The following is a 20,585-nucleotide window of genomic DNA, read 5'->3' on the forward strand; positions in this document are numbered from 1 at the left end:
CAGCAGCGACTACTGGGCATAAAATGGTTTGATTTTATCAGTAATAGGGATGTGTTATTGAGAACTGGTCTCGAGAGGTTTGAAGTCATCATCAGTCACCGCTGGCCGGCACTTTTTGGTCATGTAGTCCCCCTCACAGATAAAGTCCCCTCACTTGAAGCTCTGAAGATCAGACTTGAGGTCAGGAGGAGACATTGCCCAGCCACAGACAGGCAGTATTCACATGATCATCCGGGATTAGTTTGACTGCATCAGGTCAGTAATAACTCTGTGCAGCTTTTAGATGTCTGGAATAAAGTTTCAGAGTAACAGCTGTGTTAGTCTGTATTCGCAAAAAGAAAAGGAGGACTTGTGGCACCTTAGAGACTAACCAATTTATTTGAGCATAAGCTTTCTTGAGTTACAGCTCACTTCATCGGATGCATACTGTGGAAAAACAGTATGCATCCGATGAAGTGAGCTGTAGCTCACGAAAGCTTATGCTCAAATAAATTGGTTAGTCTCTAAGGTGGAATAAAGTTGTACAATTTGGCCGTTGACATTCAGCGCGACGGACCCTCACTATCTCAGCATGTTGTTAGTTTTAGGTATCTAACTGGAGACACTTAGGTGTGCTGGGCACCCAAAATTAGTAGATACTCTCTAGATACTGGCTTCACCTAGGCCAATGCTCAGTACCCCTCTGCAAAATAGCTAAAGTGTACTGGTTGGCCTAATATCTTCAGCATTGCCTTTGTAAGTAGATGGCGTTACCCCAGTAGTCCTTACACTGACGGTATCTCAGATACCCCGCTAATGTCACGGTATCATTCATCGCTTACCAAAGGATGGGTAAAGACCTGGTGGCACGCTGTGTGCCTGTGTCACAGGGGAGTGGTGAGAATATCCGTAAATGTTCATAAGATGCTGCTATTTAAAAGCATGCCAGATGGCAACCTCTCCTCAGCCCTGTTTTGAACAAGCAAGCGTGACATTTCCAAGTGTCCCTAATCTGCCCCACCTCCTGTAAAAAAATATTAGGAGATCATCGATTACCGTGAGACCACCCGTGTTTGACACTGTGTCAGAGTACTGCACCGCTCCTTCTAAGGGGAAAGGGTGGGGCACTGACAGAATTATCCTGTCGTGATCTGCAAAGGAATTCTGCTTTATGTTGAAGAACTGCACAGCTTACCATTTTCTCACTGGCAACTTCTAGATGACAGCCCCGGGATGTACTGGTATTCTGTGGAAGCTAGACTGGATTTTCTGTGGACACCCGTTTTTTCTCTTACTTCCTCTGGTTTTGTTCCCTGGATCTACCTAAGGCTTTGTCTACACTGAAATTGCTACAGCAACACAGCTGCAGAGCTGCAGTTACACCGTTGTAGCGCCTCAGTGTAGATATTCACAACGGCGACAGGAGGGGGTTCTCCCTTCACTGTAGTTAATCTACTTCTACAACAGGCGGTTGCTGGATCAAGAGAAGAATTCTTCTGTCACCGTAGCGCTGTGTACATGGAGGGTTATATTGGCTTTACTATGTGTCTCGGAGGTGTGATTTTTCACATTCCCTGAGCAACGTAGCTGGGTCAATCTAACTTTTTAGTGTAAACCTGTCCCTAAGTGCTTGTCTACATGGGGACATCCAGGAAAGTTAATTCAAATTAAATAAAGGTGTGAATTTGAAGTAGATTACTTAAACTGCATTGTGTGAACACATTCGGGCAGAATTAAAGTGGCCTTAATTTGGTTAATTTCAAAGTGAATTAAACTAAACCAAATTAAGGCCACTTTAATTCCGAATAACAGCATTCACACAGGGATTTAATGCAGTTTAGCTGATCCGCTTCCATGGTCACACCTTTAGTTAATTTGGATTAATTTTCCTGAACCTCCCCAAGTAGACAAGCCCCAAATTACTTCTATGGCCTCTTATTGGTGTATCTGAGCATCTCACTATCTTTTAAACATATTTATGCTCAGAACACTCCTATGAGGTAGGGAAGTATTGTTATCCCTATTTTACAGGTGAAAAACTGAGCCAGGAAATTTGTCCATGATTTGTCCAAGATCTCACAGGAAGTCTATAGCAGTACAAGGAATTAAACCTAGGTTTTGTGAGTTCAAAGATAGCACCTTAGCCACTGAACCAACATTGTCAGACTGCTTCAGTACTCAGCTTTGAATTCCTCTGGGTTTCTATAGTACAAATATTTTGTAAGGTTAATCACACCTTCATTTATGTAAGCACCCAAGCTACTCATGACAAAGTAGTTCCATGCTGCCATTCCTGCTCCATTCCTCTTCAATGCTGATGACATTTTTCCCTTTGTAGTTTTGACGTTAGTCTTTGTTGACCAAGATATTAAAAAGTGATTAGTGGTTTGGGGTGATTCAATCTGTGGGTTCCCCACTTAGACTCTTTAAGGAGCCTTGATTTTCAGAGAGTGAATGCTCTGCATTTTCTGAAAATCAGACCTCTTCAAGGTGTCTCAATGGGACACTCAAAAATTGAGGCACCCAAAATCACGCGTTGCTTTTAAAATCTTGGTCTATTATTTCTGTATTTATCTGATGAGATCAATTTGATGTTTCTCTATTCTTCCATTTGCTGAACTGCAAGAGGCAGGTGACTTCTGTGACTCTCACAAATATTACTCAGACCCACCTCACAATAACTGTCCCATTGTGCTAATGTGTGGACTGAGGGTACATGACTTGTAATAAGAAAGAAGGATGTGCAACTTAATACTTTCAGGCAACGTTGTTCCTCACTCTGAGCCAGTGGGGAAAGAACCTAGGGCCTTGAACCCTGATTTTCTGTGCTAGCACAGTGTGTTACAGAATTCGATTTTTCTTGTCTCTGATATATTTTGGATAAGTTTTGTCCCCAAATCCCAGCTAGAATTCTGGGCACGGGCCACAGGTTTCAGAATGGCATCTTGGTAACTTTCAAGTTGGATTTTAAGGTTACCCCTTTGAAAATTTAACTGTGGTTTATCTGGGATATAGCTGATCATTGAAGAGAAGCTATTTTAGGTGGTATTGTAGCAAGTCATGCATCTTTTTGGATATGTCTGAAGAAGTGGCTGACAGCAATACATCTCACAGTTTTCGGGAAGATGAGACAGATTGTGAGGCAAATAATTGGATTATGGTCAACTCCCCCAGTTTTCCTGGGTTTGTGAGTGGGGAGGGCAATAGGAAATTCAGGTCACCCTGTAGCTCTATCAAATATTTTGCTAATTGCCTCAATGGACATGAGGGAAGGGCAGCTGTAGATTATTAAACCTTATTCCAGAGGGAGAGATGTTTGACTCAAATGGGCTTAAGAGCTGAAACATATTTTGTGTTTAGCCTAATTATTCATAGCTGGTGACTCTGGGTAAATTGCTAGTTCAGACTTTCACCTCTGGTGTCAATAATGTGCTGAATTAATTTAGGAAAGTTATTACTTCTTTTGAGGTGGGAATCTTTTTTTTTTTTATCATGACACCTGTTGCTCATAGGTACAAATCAAACGAAGAGTATGTGTATGTGCGAGGCCGCGGAAGAGGGAAGTATGTATGTGAGGAATGTGGAATTCGCTGCAAGAAACCCAGCATGCTGAAGAAACACATTCGCACGCACACAGACGTCAGGCCATACGTCTGCAAGTACTGTAACTTTGCATTTAAAACCAAAGGTAAGAGACAGTCAGCTCCTAGCTCCTCTTCTTAGTGTATTGACTTACTGATCAAAGCTACATGGGGGCACTAGTAACAGGGAAGGAAGGGCCTTCCTTGATTCTGGAAAACCCTAGGATTTGGTGGGGTGGTGGCAAGAGAAATCTGTAATTGGCTGAAATTGCATGAACTGAAGAATGCTGTGTTATGCTCGAATGCATTCTGCTGAGTCACTGCAGAAAGCAATAACTTCACTTAAGAGTTCACCTGCAGCATAGCGGCTGTGCTGTGATCCAATCTGTGTTTTTAAAGAAAAAGGTCCTGAAGCATAGTTCCAGTAGTGACTGAAGACCATTGCAAATGATTTAATTGAACAGCATCTGGCTGTGTAGGAAAACACCTTCAATTTGGGATTCAAACACAGTCTCATCACTTGGTTGATAATCTTTGGGTGGCTCGTCATGCTAGTGCTCTCAAAGACAGTATTTGTGCTGTGTATTATCATCTTTCCCCCTTGCATGTGGCTGCAGCAGAATATGCATCATCTCAAATTAGTTCTTCCCAGAAGATTGTGCTTTCTAGCAGGAAGCTTGCTATTGATGCACATGGGAATTTGCAACATTTCCCACCCCTAACACACCCATCGCTCCCCTTCCCCAGCAAACACACCCATCGATGTCTTAATTTACATGATCAGCTATAATGTGGAGTCATCCATCATGTGTGCTCTGAGAAAGTGACAGCACAGGAATGTTCCGCCAGATGTGTAAAAATCCCCAGCTCAAAATCTTCACTGTGTGACTGGAAGTAATGCAAGCACACAGAGTAAAATTCTCAATGGGCCTAAGTGACTTAGGTGCCTAACTACCATGTAATGCCGATGGGACTTAGGCACCTTGATCATTTAAGTGCTTTTGAACATTTTACCCATAGCCACTTCTTCTGAAAGAGATGGTAACTTTTGCATGGGTTCTGTTTCTTTAATTGTGGCACAAGAGAACAAACAGTGGCCTTTGACAGCCATTGTAAATAACTATATAATCACATGGTAAATAAGGCAGAAAACCGGACCACACTTCATCGACCAGGCAATGTTTGGAACCCAATCAAGCATGGTTAACTGATAACGCAAATGAGCTCGCTGCTCCAGGGGGCTTGATCCATCAAGTCCTCGAATATTGCAATAGGCTGAGTGGACAATACCCAGTGCTGGTGGCTTTGCCTGTAGAGTCAGCTGAAGATAGTAGGTTGGTAATCACTGGAAATGTGGCAGCAATGGGGAAATAATGAATTTGAAGCTAAATTCTCCTTTCAGTGCACACAGCAGATCTGAGTTCCTGCTTTCCCCGTGCCCCTGGAGCTCCCAGGTTTTCTTCAGACTCATTTCTCCTTTCTTTTTCTACTTATTCATTGCCTTCTTTCTCTTTTCCTCTTGCTTTGTTCCTCTCCTCTGAGGTTTTCCTTGGAGATGGGAGAAATCTCTTTAGCTGCTTCCCTTTCTTGCCTCCTACTTAATTTCTGTCAGGCTTTTCTTTGGTATGCTGGAATCAAACCATCGCTCTTACCATCTCTCCAGCTGCTTTCTCGTCCCACAACTATGCCTTCAGGATACATTATGATAGTGGCCTTTTTGAAAGGGGCTGTCGCCTAAAATGTCTTTCCCCCTTCAAAAATCCTCTTCAGCTTCAGCAAGAAACCACTGAGAGGGAGGAAGTCAGCATGGAGGGAAAACAAATGCTACGGTTTAAGGGAAAAACTGTCGTATCTCCCTCCAGTTACATGAATGCATAGACCATAAATTTGAGTGGTCAGAACTCTTGTGGATCTGCAGGGTTGTGAAAGGTAGTTCATGTTGATAACCTTAGAATTGCTTGAAAATTGATTCCTTGCTGGAAGTGGGGTTACAGTGAGAAAGCTGGGTATGTAAAATGGATATCTTTTTACTCAGTGTAACTGCTCCATGTGCCTCTCTGAGTCACAGCTGCTTGCTTTACTGACGCGGACATGCAGGATTCAACACAGTTACAGGAGAGCTTGTAATATGGACCAGCAACATGATCATTGGCTAAACTCCATTTGAGGAATCTTTGCGACTGGTGATAAGTCTAAGGCACAAAGTACCCAGCTTGACTCTCAGATCCTAGAGGGAGTTTCCAGGACTGGTGGTTACAAAGCTCATCTTTAATACTTCTAAACTGAGTGCATTTGGGTCCTGATTTCACAAATAACCTCTCTGTTCTTTGGTGTGGTTTTGTAACTGCAATTAATTGCAGGGTGCAAGCTACCTGGGTGCACCTGCAAAAATGCAGGCTGAGTAAAAGCCCTTTTACAAATCAGTTCTCTAGGTATACTTTTGACTTTCAGTGTAAAACACAAGGGGGATAGCTATGGAGCTGTCTTCAGTTCAGCTATTGTAGGTCTCCTCAGCACGATCCAATACTCTACACATTCAAGTAGGCTGAAGGCATTTCAACTTTACTTATTTTTATAAGGATCAATGGCTTGCTAAAAATCCTATTTTTTTTAAAAAAACAACCTTATCTGTGTTACAGAAATTAGTACTAATTACTCAGAGTGGAACACTTCTTAATATGCTTTTCACTGTTTATCACATTTGTTTACCTTTTGCATTTCTTTCAGTGTGGACAATGCTGTAATATTTGGGTGGCAAAAACTGCAGGGAAATGGTTTTATTGGCAGTTGTCGATCCAAACTGGATCCTGGTATACACATATGAGGTCTAATCAGGTGCCTGATAAACACACCAAGACCTTCGCCACGTACGCGTAGGCAAGAATATGCAGTAGTGGAGGCTGCTCTGGATCTACCATCCCACTTTAGAACATTGAGACAGAGTCCGAAGGCCAGACCGAGTCCAGATGTTCAGTGCCTCAAGGATTGTAGCTTCTGCCAGAGAACAACAGCTTAGAGCTGCTGCTGACTGCCTAACGCCTCAGCAAGGGTGCGTTTCTGTCAGGGTGATGTCTCTTGGTCTTACTCCAACCGAGGCATACCCACAAGGCAGTGGGGGCTAGGGTTTTGAGGCATCCTATAGTCGCCTTACTCTGAAGCTTGGTTCTGGGTGTGACCATAAACTGCATCCAACTGGAGGGCCTCCTGGCAACGTGATTTGGCTACTGGTGGCGGGGTAGCTCCTATAAAGTACCACAGTGTTGCAACCTTCAGAGAAATGTTTATTAGTTTAAGAAAATAATCTTGGAGGTTTTATTTTTTAATTAATGGAAACATTTGTTTGAAAATATGGACTGTAAAGGTTTATTTCAGAAAGCCAAACTTCTGGCTCAAGTTTAAATGTGCCCCTTTTAATATGGTGCCTTTACCTACAGTCTTATGGGCATTTAGTATCACTGTTAACAATCCCCAAATAAAAGCACTGTCAGGGCCTTTGTGGAGGTTAACAGGCTTCTTGCCAGGCAGGAGATGAGAAGATATTGCTCTCAAATGATTGTCTGTCTTGGGAGGGTGAGGTAAAGCCTTTTCCTCTTGACTTTTGACCTTTTCTAGGCCACAGATTAGTGTTGGGTGTTTAATTTTCACCCAGTACAGATAGAATTCTATCCCATACCCATTTTTGGTCTTGTTCACTAATCACATTAGCCTCTCACATTCTGATTGGCTGAGCTTCCTAAACTGTCTGAATAAACTACATTGACCAACTTACTGTGGTCCATGCCACTACATTTGACTACTTTTATGGTGGTTACAAGGGACAAAGAAATGTCTATTAAAGTGAAATATGTTCAGGTAACTGATGTGTTGGCGGAAAATGTTAATTTGATAGTCTAGTCCAGTCACAATTTCCAGACACCAGACTACTTCATGTCCTGACACGTATTATTCCGTTAATTAATTAGACTGCAATTCCTTAAATCAGAGTGTGACAGTTATTGAAGTTAGTGAACATATTAATATATTAAATGCAAAAAAACAAATTAAATGCAATGTTATGGTTGTACAGTTTATTATTACTGGGCCAGCAGACTCAATTTTATGTTAGGCCTGTTTCAGAAACTACGGAATAAATCCAGCCAGCTAAAAGCTCAGGAAGAATTAACTCTTATTGTAATAGATATATATATTTAAAAGATGTCATAACACCTTTATGTGCTGAGGCATTTTCTAAACATTTGGAAAAAAGTTGAGAAAGAGACTGAGCCATTTCAAAAAGAAAAGGAGTACTTGTGGCACCTTAGAGACTAACCAATTTATTTGAGCATAAGCTTTCGTGAGCTACAGCTCACTTCATCGGATGCAACATTTTATGAGAATGTTCTCAGACAATCCTTCAATATCGGTGGTGCTGGAAAAATTTTTATGGTGGGGGTGCTGAAGGCGGAAACCATGTATTTGGGTTATTATTACTACTTCAAGCCAGAGGTGCAGCAGCACCCCCAGCACCCTAGTTCCAGCACCCACCCCTTGCCCCCCAGTAATTCACCAAGTTCCGTTGGTGTGAAGATGAAGAGTAATCTTCAGGAAATGTCTCTATATTTTCTTGTGCAATTGGATGCGTCAGTGGCATTGGAAATCAGAAAATATCCCGACAGTCCATGGATGAATTTCAGTAGCATGTCATCAGTGAGAGACTGTTTTGTAGACTGAGAAATGGAGAGAAAACACTGGTATAAAGGAGAATAGCAGAACAAGAAATAATGTCTGGAAGTTAAAGTCAGACATATTCAAATTAGAGACAAGGCACACGTTTTTAACCATAAGGGTATTTAACTATTGGAACAAACTACCCAGGCAAGTGATGGATTCTCCATCTCTTGAAGTCTTCAGATCAAGATGGAATGCCTCCCTGGAACATATGCTTTTGTCAAAAACAAGTTATTGGGCTCAGTACAGGAGTAACTGGATGAAATTCTATAGCCTGTGTTATATATGAGGCCAGTCTAGATAACCCAGTGGTCCCTTCTGGCCTGAAAATCTATGAATATATACAATAATAACAGGTTTTTTTTTAATGAAATTCTTGGCTAGATACAGTGGTATAAACTAGAATATTCCTTTTATTGTATTCCCAGTGGGTGAAATTCATCTCTCTGCAGAGACTAAATCAAGGCCAATTCATCACATAAGTGCCACTAAAGTCCTATTCTGAGGGCTTACATGGGGCTTAGGCAGTATGCAGGCTTAGTAATGATCCTCTGCATAGAGGTGGATCTCATTCTTTCTCTGTAAAAAGGGAGTCTTGCTGGCTGTAGCAGAGTTGTTGTGATATTCCTTGTACACTCTTTTCAGTAATGTGAAAATAATGTAAAGTCCAGGGAAAGTGTCGCAGTTGCACCTTGGCTTTGCACACTCAGCATGTTTCATGGTGTACATTTAACAAAAGAAGGAGAACATGTGACATAGGTGCATTGTGCCCAAGTTAAAGTTGCGTTAGGACTCTTAACTTTTCCATTACCTGCTTTTTATTTTAATTCTGCAACCTGACGGGGGTATTAATGAACTTTACTGAATTTAATTTCCCTGTTTGATTTTAAAGAAAAAATGGCTTCCAACCCCTCTAAACTGCTTTAAGGATTTAAGGAGGCACAAGTGTTCTAACTGTCTCAAGGCAACGCAAGCACTTAAACTGCTTTAAGTCCTGAATAAGACCCTATAACAGCACAAGAGTTAAGAACATACAATGACAATTCAGAATTTCTGAAAGCACATGTGCAGAATATCTCTGTGTTGGGATTGCTCTGTGTCAGACTCAGATTTAGCAAGATTTCGCTGCTTCAACATTTTCAGTGGTTCATTATTTTATTTGGAGCTGGCCAATTTATTTCAAACCTAAGAATACTCTTGAGAAAACTCCTCACTGCGGATGACTTACCTGCCTAATTGTCAGTGTATTCGTTCTACTGTCCAATATAAATGTCTTTCTCTATCACTCTCTAGCTCATGCCCACACCTTCATATTTATTTTTTTGTTCTTTCCAAGGAAGCCATGGTAAGTGGAATCAGTTAGTAGCCAGTCCTTGGTTGGGCACCAAATAGCTGTGAATTCCTCCCCCTGAAGTTCTTTCTCAGCTTTTATTTAGTCATTACTCAGGCAATCACCTGTTGATTTCAGTGGGAATTTGCCCTAGTAAGGACCTTACAACTGGATTCTTTTAGCATTAGTTAAGGGGAGTCTAAAAACACCAACACATTTCCAGAAGAACTTCGAAAAACAAAATCATATAATTCTGCCAATTGCTCTAAAAATAATGGTTCTGTTTCTCATTGGTGTAAATCGGCATAGCTCTGTTGACATGCGTGGAGCCATGCTAATTTACACCAGCTAAGGATCTGGCCCAATGGGTCTCAATCCTCAGAAAGAACAGTGGGCCAGTGAGAGGCATCCATATTTTGTCAGATGACAGGAGAAATCTTTCTCTTCTGTTCCCCATCCTCTCTCCAGGCTACTAGTTCAGACTTCTAGCTATAATAAGGTATTTTTCAAGGAATGAAGTACCACCGTTATGATAGGGCAGCATTGTACCTACTAAGGTCTGATAAGCCCAACAGGAAGAACAAAGGAACTGCCCTCCCAAATCTGCTATTGAATAGGGAAGGGATTCCGCATCCTATCCGGCCTCAACATGTTCAGAAGCAAGTCAATTAAATGAGGCCCGTTTGACTTTCCTTCCATGGGCTACGTGTTCAGAAATTGATGCTGGAATTGCACCAGCCCAATCTGCGCATGCACCTCAGTTGCAAGTGCATGCCACATAGCTGTGCACACACATTGCCCATTTCATGCACAAATGTGGGATTTGCACACACATTTTTGCAGGCGCAGCTTAAGCACCAGCGTGTGAAAATGTGGTCCTGTCTGACAAAAGGAGGATGAAGAGACTGAAAAGAAAGGGAAGAAGAAAAGGAGAAGGAAACACAGCACGTAAAACGCTACTTTGCTTCATTTCTATTTGACGTGAAGTTGATTTTTTTTGTCAATATAAAAAGAGTCTTAGCACTGGCCAGACAGCGTCCTGGTGCTTAGTACAACTCCCAGACTAAGGCCAGCTCACACTATAAAGCTTTGGCAGCATAGCTGTGTCGGTCAGGGTGTATGAGAAAAACACACCTCCTAGCTGATATACCTATGCCAGCCAAATCTCTAGTGTAGACACAGCTATGCTCACAGACAAGTGCTTCCGTCAGCACATCTAACTTTCACGGAGGTGTTACTATGCTAGCAGAAGATCTCTCTCTGTCAGAATAGGTTGCATCTGCTGGCATAGCTATGCCAGCAAAGCGTTTGTAGTGTAGACAAGGCCTTAGTCACACCTCTGGCTTGGCATCATAGTGTGCGTAGCTGAATGGGGATATGGCTCTTACATTGCTCCAAGGCAATTGCCTCCAGCTGATCAAGGTAGAGGACTTCTGAAGAGTTCTCTTCAGCTAGAAGTATGTTGCCTAGAGTGGAACTGGGTTAAAAGCAGGTTAAATAAGGTGGTGGGTCAATGCTGTGGGCTGTAGAAAAGACGCATTGGGTGCTGTGAGATATTGTATTTGCTCTTATCCCCTAAAAATAGCAAAGAGAAACGTCTCTTACTGAAATACAAATCGCGATGTATCTAGGCCAACACTTCCCAGGGTGATTTTCAAATGGGATGAGCACCTCCACTCACAGGGAAGTTATTGAGGATCTGGCTATATGACCAGCTATCAGACCAAAGCAGGGGTAGGCAGAGTGCAGCCTACAGACCAGATTTCCATCTGAGAAGTGGTTTCTCTCTGTGGACCCTGTCTTCCTTGGCTGCACCTCCCTATTAAAGCTAGAGAGGCTGCCCTCTGATCCATCAGATGCGAATGAAGTGCAGCTTTCAGGCTCCTGACTAACAGTCATTGCGATTCTTGTCCCTGTAGTACAGTGTATGCACCACAGTGAATCATTGTGAGCTAGCGGGGGGAGCTTGGTAGGAGTGACATGCTTGGCAGGCCTCTTTAGTCTAGCTTTCCTCCCAGCCCATGGTTAGCGTTGCCGTAGAATTCCTGGGGTACCACACGCTGCAGCGTAACTCGCAAACCTCTGAACACACAGTACATTTAAGCTGATTCATTTCCTGTGTAAACTCTCACCAGAAGGAATCAGATTAGGGTTATTGTGATGGTAATTGAGCATAGATGGGTCATTTGTGTCAGCTGTGGTGAGCTGCAATAATTTACCGAAGGTAGCAGCAGGGTTTCATTTACTGAGGAGTGTTGTCACTATTGACATTTTGTTATAATTAGTTACAATGGGCCCAATTACACAATCCCTTCTTATCCTGAACTCCAGGTCCTTGGCATGGCAGGCTCTGGCCAACAGGAAAGCCTATGCCATGTCGTCCTGTTATGATGAAGTTGGAGAGCTCAGCTAGATATGATTGAGTCATGCTGGGAACTCACCGACCCTTGAAGGAGTTGTAGCAAGAGCGTACATTTCTTCTTCTTATCAATCGGCTCAGTCCACGGAGGAGAGAGGTGAAGGGAGAAGGGTAAAGAAGAGAAAAGAGGGGCAATTTTCTTCTTTACTCCTCCCATTTCTCTTGCTCTTCTCTTCTTTCCCAGATCCAGGTTCCACACACCCCTAGGCTCCCTTCTCCTGGGTTTCCCTTTTCTATAAGTAGGAATAAAAACTGCTCCATTAGCCTGCTGGGAGAGACAGTTGTGGTTTTTGCAGAATTCTAGAAATTAGTGACAGAAAAGACCTGTAAGGCCATCTACTCCATTCCTTTGCCATTCTTTTGTAGATGTGCCTACATCATATCTTGTAGCACTTTCTCCAGGCTTCTTATAAATGTTACAGTGTGACCATGGCCCTGCAGAGGATACCCCACAGCCTAACAGAGCTCACTGTTCACTCCTCCTGATACTCAGCCTCAATATACTTTTTCTTAATCATATTTCTCACCGCTAAGTACCAGTGCAAAATGCTTTAGAGCTTTAGTCTGTGAAGTGTCATTGTTTGGGGTAGGTGTGCTCCTCGCTTGGCCACTCAGCACATGCCAGAACATCCCGGCAGCCCTCCCAGCTAGAGACCTGGGGGTCATCTGAGAAGTTTCCACCTTTCTTTACTGCTCAGATTCTTCTCAGGCAGTTTCAGCACATGAGCATATCTCCGCTTTACAGTTCTCAAACTGGTTGTGAGTTAGCTCAGTTACCTTGGCTAATTACTCGAGCTGATGGGAAATCTTCTGACAAAGCAGTTTTCCATTGGAAAATGCTGACTTGATGGAAGCGAAATTTTCCACGCGAACAGATTGATTCTGTTGAAATTTTCCTTGGAAAGCAGCGGCTAGGCAGGCTCTCCTGCATGGTTTCCTGCCAGCTCCCGGTATTCCTGCTGGGCTGCCCAGCTCCCTGGATCCCTTGCTACCACCAACCCCTCTTGACAGGCTTTTTTTTTTTTTTTTTTTTTTTTTGCTGAATGGAAATTCTGTTTTCCAGGCAGCTCTGCTGTTATTTACCATTCTATCCAAATGTTAAGTTACAGGCAGACAAAGCCCAACATAGTTCAGCTGGGTTTTTTTACTCTTGGTTTTTTTCCTTCAGCTTTCTCCCTGGACCCTTGTTTTCTTGTCTCCACCCCACTCCTTGGTCACTGTTAACGGTGTGTCTCCTGTCTGGAGACACAGTGCTGCCTACTGTGTGCTGGGACCAGCTCGGATGGATTGCTGGGCTGGGCTGTTATGCGAAGGGATCACCTAACTGTTCCTATTTTTCCTGCTCCTTTTTGGTGCTGTAACAATGCAGCAGTGCACATGCTGGGGAGTATCTGTGCAAAGTATGTGCCCTCCAGCTGTTCTAGGCTGCATGGTGGCCGTGTTACTCTGAAGTCTCAGGTTTGTCACCTCCTCTCTCTCATCCCAGCCAGCAGTGAAGCAATTAAACAGAAAATCTATCCCTATGCTGCAGGCTGGCTGACTGCTTGGGATAAAGGCTTCTGCAGAGAGAGCACCTTAAACTGAACCTGCAGCTAGGTCTAAGTGAAGTTGTCAACTTGTTACTCACCCCCTTGCCAGGGGAAAGAAACAGACTATTGATCAAGGTGTTTCTTCTGTTTCCTTTCAGGGAATCTGACTAAACATATGAAGTCAAAGGCCCACAGCAAAAAATGTCAGGAGATGGGCGTGTTGGTGTCTTCACTGGTGGAGCTGGAAGCTGAAGAAGGTACAGATTCTCTAAACTGTGGGCTCTCCCACTGCTGCTTGGAAAACGCATGGTATTTAGGTAGCAGAATGTCCATTCACATGAATGGAGCGTCCAGGTGCTCCAGGTACCCTGGGCACCGCTGGGAGGGAGCTTTGGCTGACCAGACCTGATTCGGCTGCAGTGCCATGCTGGGGGGAAACTCTTCATGGGGGCAGGGGGCATAGATTGTCCCATATCTGCCTATGGGGGTGGGGTTTGCGCCTTCCTTGGAAATATGTGGTGCTGGCCACCATCAGAGATAGGGCACAAGCGTAGATGAACCACTGATTCAGTATGGTGTTTCCTATGTTCATTAGAAGTGAGTAGAGTCAGTGCTGCAGGACGGTGCTCTGTGCACACTGTGGGGCTATACAAGTGATATAATGCAAGGGGGCACTTGGCTGCTGCGAAGTCAATCTCTTGGATGAGACATAAATAAATGTCCTGCTCTCTGGCCATGTAAAACCCTCCAGCGCTTTTCAGTAGAGCAGAGGTGTTAAGTAGCAGTAGCCTGGCTGACTTGTGACGGGTTCCCCCAGGGTGCCACGTGGAACTGGGGTTCCACTGAGTCCTCTGACCCACCAGCCTGGGCTCCCTCTCACACTATCCTGCTGTGACAAGCTCCAAAGCCCTCCAAGTTTGCACTTTCACCAACATTCACACAGGCAGGGACACACCCAGCTGCAGTTACATGCAGGCTCTCTAACCACCAGCCTCCCTGCTTGGGACCCCAGAAGAGTACCATCCTGCCCTGGTCAAATCTGGCCAGTATATGGGTTTAACACCCAGTCCACCCCTCCCTCAATGTGAAGAGGACCATGCACACTTGTGGTAACCAAGCTGGGATTTCCCCCAGACACCTTAGTCAAACGCACACTGGTTTGGATTAAAACATAAAATAAATTTATTAACTGCAAAAGGATAGATTTTAAGTGATTATAAGGATAGCAAACAGCTCAAAGCAGATTACCTAGTAAATAAACAAAAACGCAAGCTGATCTTAATACACTAGATAGGTAGGATATGAATTGGCAAATTCTCACCCTGAGTGATAAACAGATAAGTGATAAGCAGATTCTTAAGGCACAAGCTGCCTTTGCTTTGCAGCTTGGGTTTCCCAGGTTTTCGTACACAGGCTAAAAATCCCTCTAGCCTGGGACCATCACTTCCCCCAGTTCAGTCTTTGTTCCTCAGGTGTTTCCAGGTGTGGTGTTGTAGGGAGAGTGAGATACCCACATGATGTCATTTCCCCCTTTTATATCTTCTTCCCACTTTCTGGAAAGCTCTTTTGCTGTGACTTGGGCCAAACAGTTCCCACTGTTTAGTGCTATCTCTGGGAGGTTTCTATTGTACACAGTTCCTGGAGTAATCCCTGTGCTTGTGCATCTCCTCAATAAGCCATTAACATTGTTTGGTCTTTTTACTGTTGTACCTGAAAGGCTACTTATGGGTGTTTTCAATCTCACAACATGTTTCAGTAACATATAGAGAGCGAAACTTCATAACTTCAGATACGACGATAGCACATACAATCCAACGAGATATTAATGTCTAGCGGATCAAGGCTTTTAGAATGATACCTCCTCACAAGGCATACTTTGTACAAAACATATCCTAATTATATGACAATAGTGAATAAGGGGGTGCCAGGGTATCACAACCTTAAATTCCCCTCTCTGCTTCAGCTGGCTAGAGCATTCTGCACTGCTAAACAGATGCTGCTCTGCTCATGGGTCATGGAGTGCAAGGCAAGAAGGGATGCCCAGATCAAAGTGTGACCTCCTGTAGCTGCATCGTGCTGCTGGGTGAAGTGACCCCTCTGAATATAGCATGTGAAACCTGATGCGAGAGTCTTTGTGAGATGCACTCTGTAAATATCTGATCATACGATCCAGATTATCCCTTCCTCATTGAAGGGGCTCCAGGGGAGGAAATCTCCATGAGGATCCCCTTGCCCACATCATCCCATCAGGGGCATCGGTTTTCCTCCAGTGGAAAAGCATGTGTGACCTACCTCCAAATCTGAAGCCCCCCCGGGATGCACTCTGGCTGTGACTCCTGGTGGCCCCCATGTAGCATGGTTCCCACAGCCTCCTTGTGGCTACCCCCATGAGCCTCCAAGGAAAAAATACAGCCTGGGGCTTTGTTTCCAGGTGGATCCCCAGGGTGCTGGAAGGAGCATGATGAGCATCTCCTGATCCCACCCCCAGCTGACCCTGTTCTCCTGTGTGGCCGACCCAATCTCCCCACACATCCACTGCAAGGTCAGGAGTGCCCAGGAGATGGGCAATTCCCTTATGCAGGGGAGGTAGAGATTTGCATGCAGAGAGAGGGTCCTTTCCATGTGTGTATCCATGGGGCACAATCTGGGCCAGTAATGGCAGTATCTAGGGCGTCTCTCAGCAGTGAAGCAGACAATCAGAAAGTACTTAAAACTTCATGGTGTTGTCAGATATTAGCTGGGTTACTCTGTATACTTAAAAATCTATTTACCCTCAATCCTGTGCTTAGTTCTTTCCCCTACGCACAACCCCCCCCACCCCACCCCCGTTTAAAGGGCCTTTGAATTCAAGAGCCTCTTGTGTTCCTGTGAACCACCTAAGTTTCTTTAGTACAGCAGTGTCTCCCTTGCTCCATGGTGTCTGTAGCTGAGTTTCATTGACATCTGCCCAATAAGCAGGTCTCTTCCCTGTGTGTCTGAGGAGCATCAGAGCAGCGGGCTGCAGCCCTGAGAACGACGGCCTTCTGTTTGAAGCATGAGTAGGGCTGCAGATTTTTCGTGGTGGTGAAAATGTCAAGGATATTGTGAGGTTTGCCCGGGACTTCTCTTTGTGTCCCTGATTTTAATAAACTTACCTCGCAGCAGCAGCTCCTGTTCCTGCGAGCCGGGCCCGGCTTCCCACTTGGGTTCTGTGACCTGGCATGTGGGGTCACAACGCCGCTCATTAAAATTTGGCCCAGACACCCCTCCGTCATGACAGAGGGGTGTACGTGCCAAACCTGAGTGGCCTGGAGAGGGAGCTGGGTCCAGACTGAGGGACAGAAGCCACAGCTGCAGGTGAGTGTAGGCTCATTCTCCATCACCCCCTCTGGGGACAGCACCCAACCCCTCCCGAGGACCTGCCTAGGGTAGGACCCATCCATCCAGGCCCCCCAGAGGCAGGACCCAACTCCCCCCGCCCCGGGCCTCCAACCCTTCAGGGGTAGGTGTATCCTCCTGCCCACTGTAAATGGTGCTCCCATGGCTTTACACTCCATTTCCCCCTAAACCCTTTTACTCCATTTACTATGACAGCTCTGAAATGTCGAGGGCAAGGTGAGAGATCACCAAGAGGGGAGCAAAAAGAACTAGGGAAAGCCTAATGTATACTTAGCTGTGTGAGCAAAAGAAGGATATTTTACCCAAATGGTTAGAGGCTGAGCTCTGACAGTTGCTGAGGGTTAGATGACGAGCTCTTTGGGAGCCGTTAGATGTTTTTATGATTGTTTTTCTGTTTCCTTTAGTGAGGCTCTCGGTATCCTGGGCTGGAGGCTCCGTGCAGGGATAAGTGGGAAGAAGCCTTCAGGGATGGCAGATGTCTCGGAGTGCTGGTGGGATTTGGGGATTGTTGTCAGTGGGTCATTTGTATAGACAGTAAATATATTTTAAATATACCTCTACCCCGATATAACGCGACCCGATATAACACGAATTCGGCTAGAACGCAGTAAAGCAGCGCTCTGGGGGGCGGGGCTGCACGCTCTGATGGATCAGCGCATCAGCGTGTCTGGCTCTGACACGCTGCTCAGAGCGGTGTGTTAAGGGTGACGGGCCTGGGCCGAGGGACTGGATAAGGGGCAGGGGGTTTTGGGGGGGCGGTCAGGTAACAGGGAGCAGGGGGGGTTGGATGGTTCAGAGGTTCTGGGAGTGGGGCAGTGAAGGGACGGGGAACGGGGGCGTTGGATAGTGCGTGGGAGTCTTGGGGGGCCTGTCGGGGGCGGGGGTGCGGATAGGGGTCGGGGCAGTCAGGGGACAGGGAGCCGGGGGGTTGGATAGAGGGTGGAGTCCTGGGGGTGATTAGAGACGGGGGGAGGTCTCTGGAGGGGGCGGTCAGGGGACAAGGAGCGGGGGGGTTGGATGGATCAGGGGTTCTGAGGGGGTCAGACAGGGGGTGGGAAGTGAAATTAATAACGGAAATGCTCGAGGCCAAAGCAAGTTCAATATAACACGGTTTCACCTATAACGCAGTAAGATTTTTTGGCTCCCGAGGACCACGTTATATCGGGGTAGAGGTGTACTGAGGGGGAGAAATGATACACCTCTCCCCTTCACCGTGGGGTTTGCCCCGATGGAGCACAGAGCTTCAGTACAGTGTGCTAGGTCAACATGATGTTCTCCATTCACAAAGCTTTGCAGAGCTGATGGGACACCACTGACCTCTTCCTGCTGCCCCCCATACCCTCCATCACCAGAGCAGCTCTTGCAACTGCGTTTAGCATTTCTCTTTTTCCTTCTAATGCCCCTCCCAGCCTGAGCCAGTCTGATTGTCCTGGCCTTGTGCTGAGTCACTTCCCTAAACCAGCAGAGGTCAGTTTGCAGCAGGCTCACAGTGGCCAATACTTTACTGTCAGGCCTGGAAATTTACTCAAAGTCAGAAGCTGTCATTGGAAGGTCTAGTAATTGAACCCTCTGGGGAACCCACTCTTCACAAAGGCATCACATGAATTTTAATTAGGGTTGTCAACTTGGTAATATTTCAAAAACAGACACTCCAGTAGGAGTGCCAGAACCTGCCCCGCCTCTTCCCACCCCCACCTACCCGAGGCCCTGCCCTGCCTCCTCCCCCAAGGCTCTGCCCCATCCACTCCTCTTTCCCCCTCTCCCCCATCTCTCGCTGCTTTTCTCCTCCCACCCTGCCCCCCGCTTAGCCAGGGCTGTGAGCTGCAGCCGCCCAACGCAGGTAGGAAGCAGCCCTGGCTGAGTAGGGCTGGTGCAAGTGATGACCCGACATCTCCCCCACTTGCAGTAACCAGACTTCGGGTGTCTGGGCACTAGGCCCCCTCACCCTTGCTGGGATGTGGGCTGAAGTCTTCTGTGTTTGGTGAAGATGCCATTTTAATAAGGCCCTGGGTTGAGTTTATACCACTGTGAATTCCACTGGTTCCCATGATGTTTTAGAGCAGAAGTAGGCTCATCCTGAGGAATCTGCTAACAATAGTGATGATACTTAACTGTACAACGGTTTAAATTCATGTCTGCTCATTTTTAAACTAGCACTCAGGACACCACATTCACGTCTCTATATGTTCATGGGGAACTGGTTGGCTTTGTTAAATTGCCACTAAAGATATTTTCATGGGGCAAAGGTTTAGTGCAAAAGAGTCTAGCTCTATAGGACATGGCTCAAAGCTCTGCACAGACCTTCGTGAATCACAGCACCCTTGAGGGTAGGTGTGTACATGACCTTCACGAGGCCACACAGAAGGCAGGCACGACAGTTAGGATTAGGGGTTCCTAGCTCCACATCCCATGTGCAAGGCACTCGACCACGTTACATCTTGTGCACCAGACTCTGATCCCAGTTACACAGGTGTAAATCCATTGGAACTCCACTAGTTTTAGTGGGTTGACCAGGAGTACCAAGGATCAGATTTGGTCTCTCTGTATACACAGAGGACTCCATTCCCCAGGGATCACCGGTTTTTCACCTGTGATAGGAGACCCACATCCAGGCAGACAAGTGGCAAGCAGCGATGGGAGGGAGCATTTTAACAATCTCACCTGGATATTTTTTTGAGAGAATTGTTTAAATAAATCTGATGAGGTTTGTTAATGTGGTTTAAAGTAAAACGCAGCCCCGTTACTCCTAAGCAGGGAAGCTGCTGGTTCCCCCCCTACCAAGGTGGTCTATAGGCAGAGGAAGCACAATGGCTTTTTATCCCCTTGCTGCTGGTGCAGGTTACATTGCCGAAATGGATGCTTTTCTTTCCCTTAAATCTGACTATGCTTTAGGCTTTTGTCCTGCTCTTAAAAGCAGCCTTTCATTCATGCCGAGGCATTCTTTGTTTGGCAGTGGCATTGCCAGAGTTCAGAGTGGGGGGAGCAGGGCCAGAAAAAAAAAACCCAGTCTAGGATTTGCTAGTGATAGTCCCAGGGGAAAAGTGTTAGTGCGGTGTTAGCCAGCGGAAGTATGCTCCAGTGTCAGATTGCTGGAGGTCTCCTTCAGTCTGTTAACTCACTTAGAATAATTGATTAGCTGATGGCTTCTTAAAATCTCCCCCTGCTGTTATACTACCTGTACGTGATTCTTACTCAGATCAAAGCTTGATAGGACAGGAGACAGTTGCTACTGAAATTTTGGTTGCTTGATACTCTGAAAGCACAAGGATTATTGTAAACCTTTTCATTATAGTAAATTAGAACTAATGAATCATATTAATTGTGTGAAGCTTTTAAAAACCTGCAAATCAGAAATCCTATTTGTGCAGCAGATAATTGTAGGCTGCAAAGGCCAGAACTGCGAGAGCTCAATTCAGTCATTCAAGGGAATGCTTTCATTAATTATTTCATTCAATCATTCATTGCTCCGATCATACAGGGTTAATAGTAATGTATTGTGAGCAGCACAGTGTGTGAGCTGTTCTAAAGCCATTCAAGGCTGCAAGCTGAAAGGAGTATTCTGCTTAGGAAAAGGAACGCGCTAAGCAGACGAGAAGGCTGCATTTGTCTCTGCCTTTGGTCTCATTTTTAAAAAATACCATTAAACCAAAAACCCTGCTAAA

At 45.2% G+C, this 20,585-nt stretch overlaps 1 protein-coding gene across 9 annotated transcripts in view; it reads left to right on the top strand.

The window, feature by feature from the left end:
* Positions 1-20,585, top strand: part of HIVEP3 (HIVEP zinc finger 3) — a 468,378-nt gene that overhangs the window by 429,088 nt on the left and 18,705 nt on the right. For all 9 annotated transcript variants that reach the window (XM_043532150.1, XM_043532145.1, XM_043532143.1 and 6 more), the window contains 2 exons: positions 3,492-3,667; positions 13,704-13,802. In XM_043532150.1, coding sequence (XP_043388085.1) covers positions 3,492-3,667; positions 13,704-13,802 — 275 coding nt within the window. The remainder of the gene's footprint in view (positions 1-3,491; positions 3,668-13,703; positions 13,803-20,585) is intronic.

This window comes from Chelonia mydas, chromosome 19 (genome assembly GCF_015237465.2).
Source record: "Chelonia mydas isolate rCheMyd1 chromosome 19, rCheMyd1.pri.v2, whole genome shotgun sequence".
Classification (NCBI taxonomy): domain Eukaryota; kingdom Metazoa; phylum Chordata; order Testudines; family Cheloniidae; genus Chelonia; species Chelonia mydas.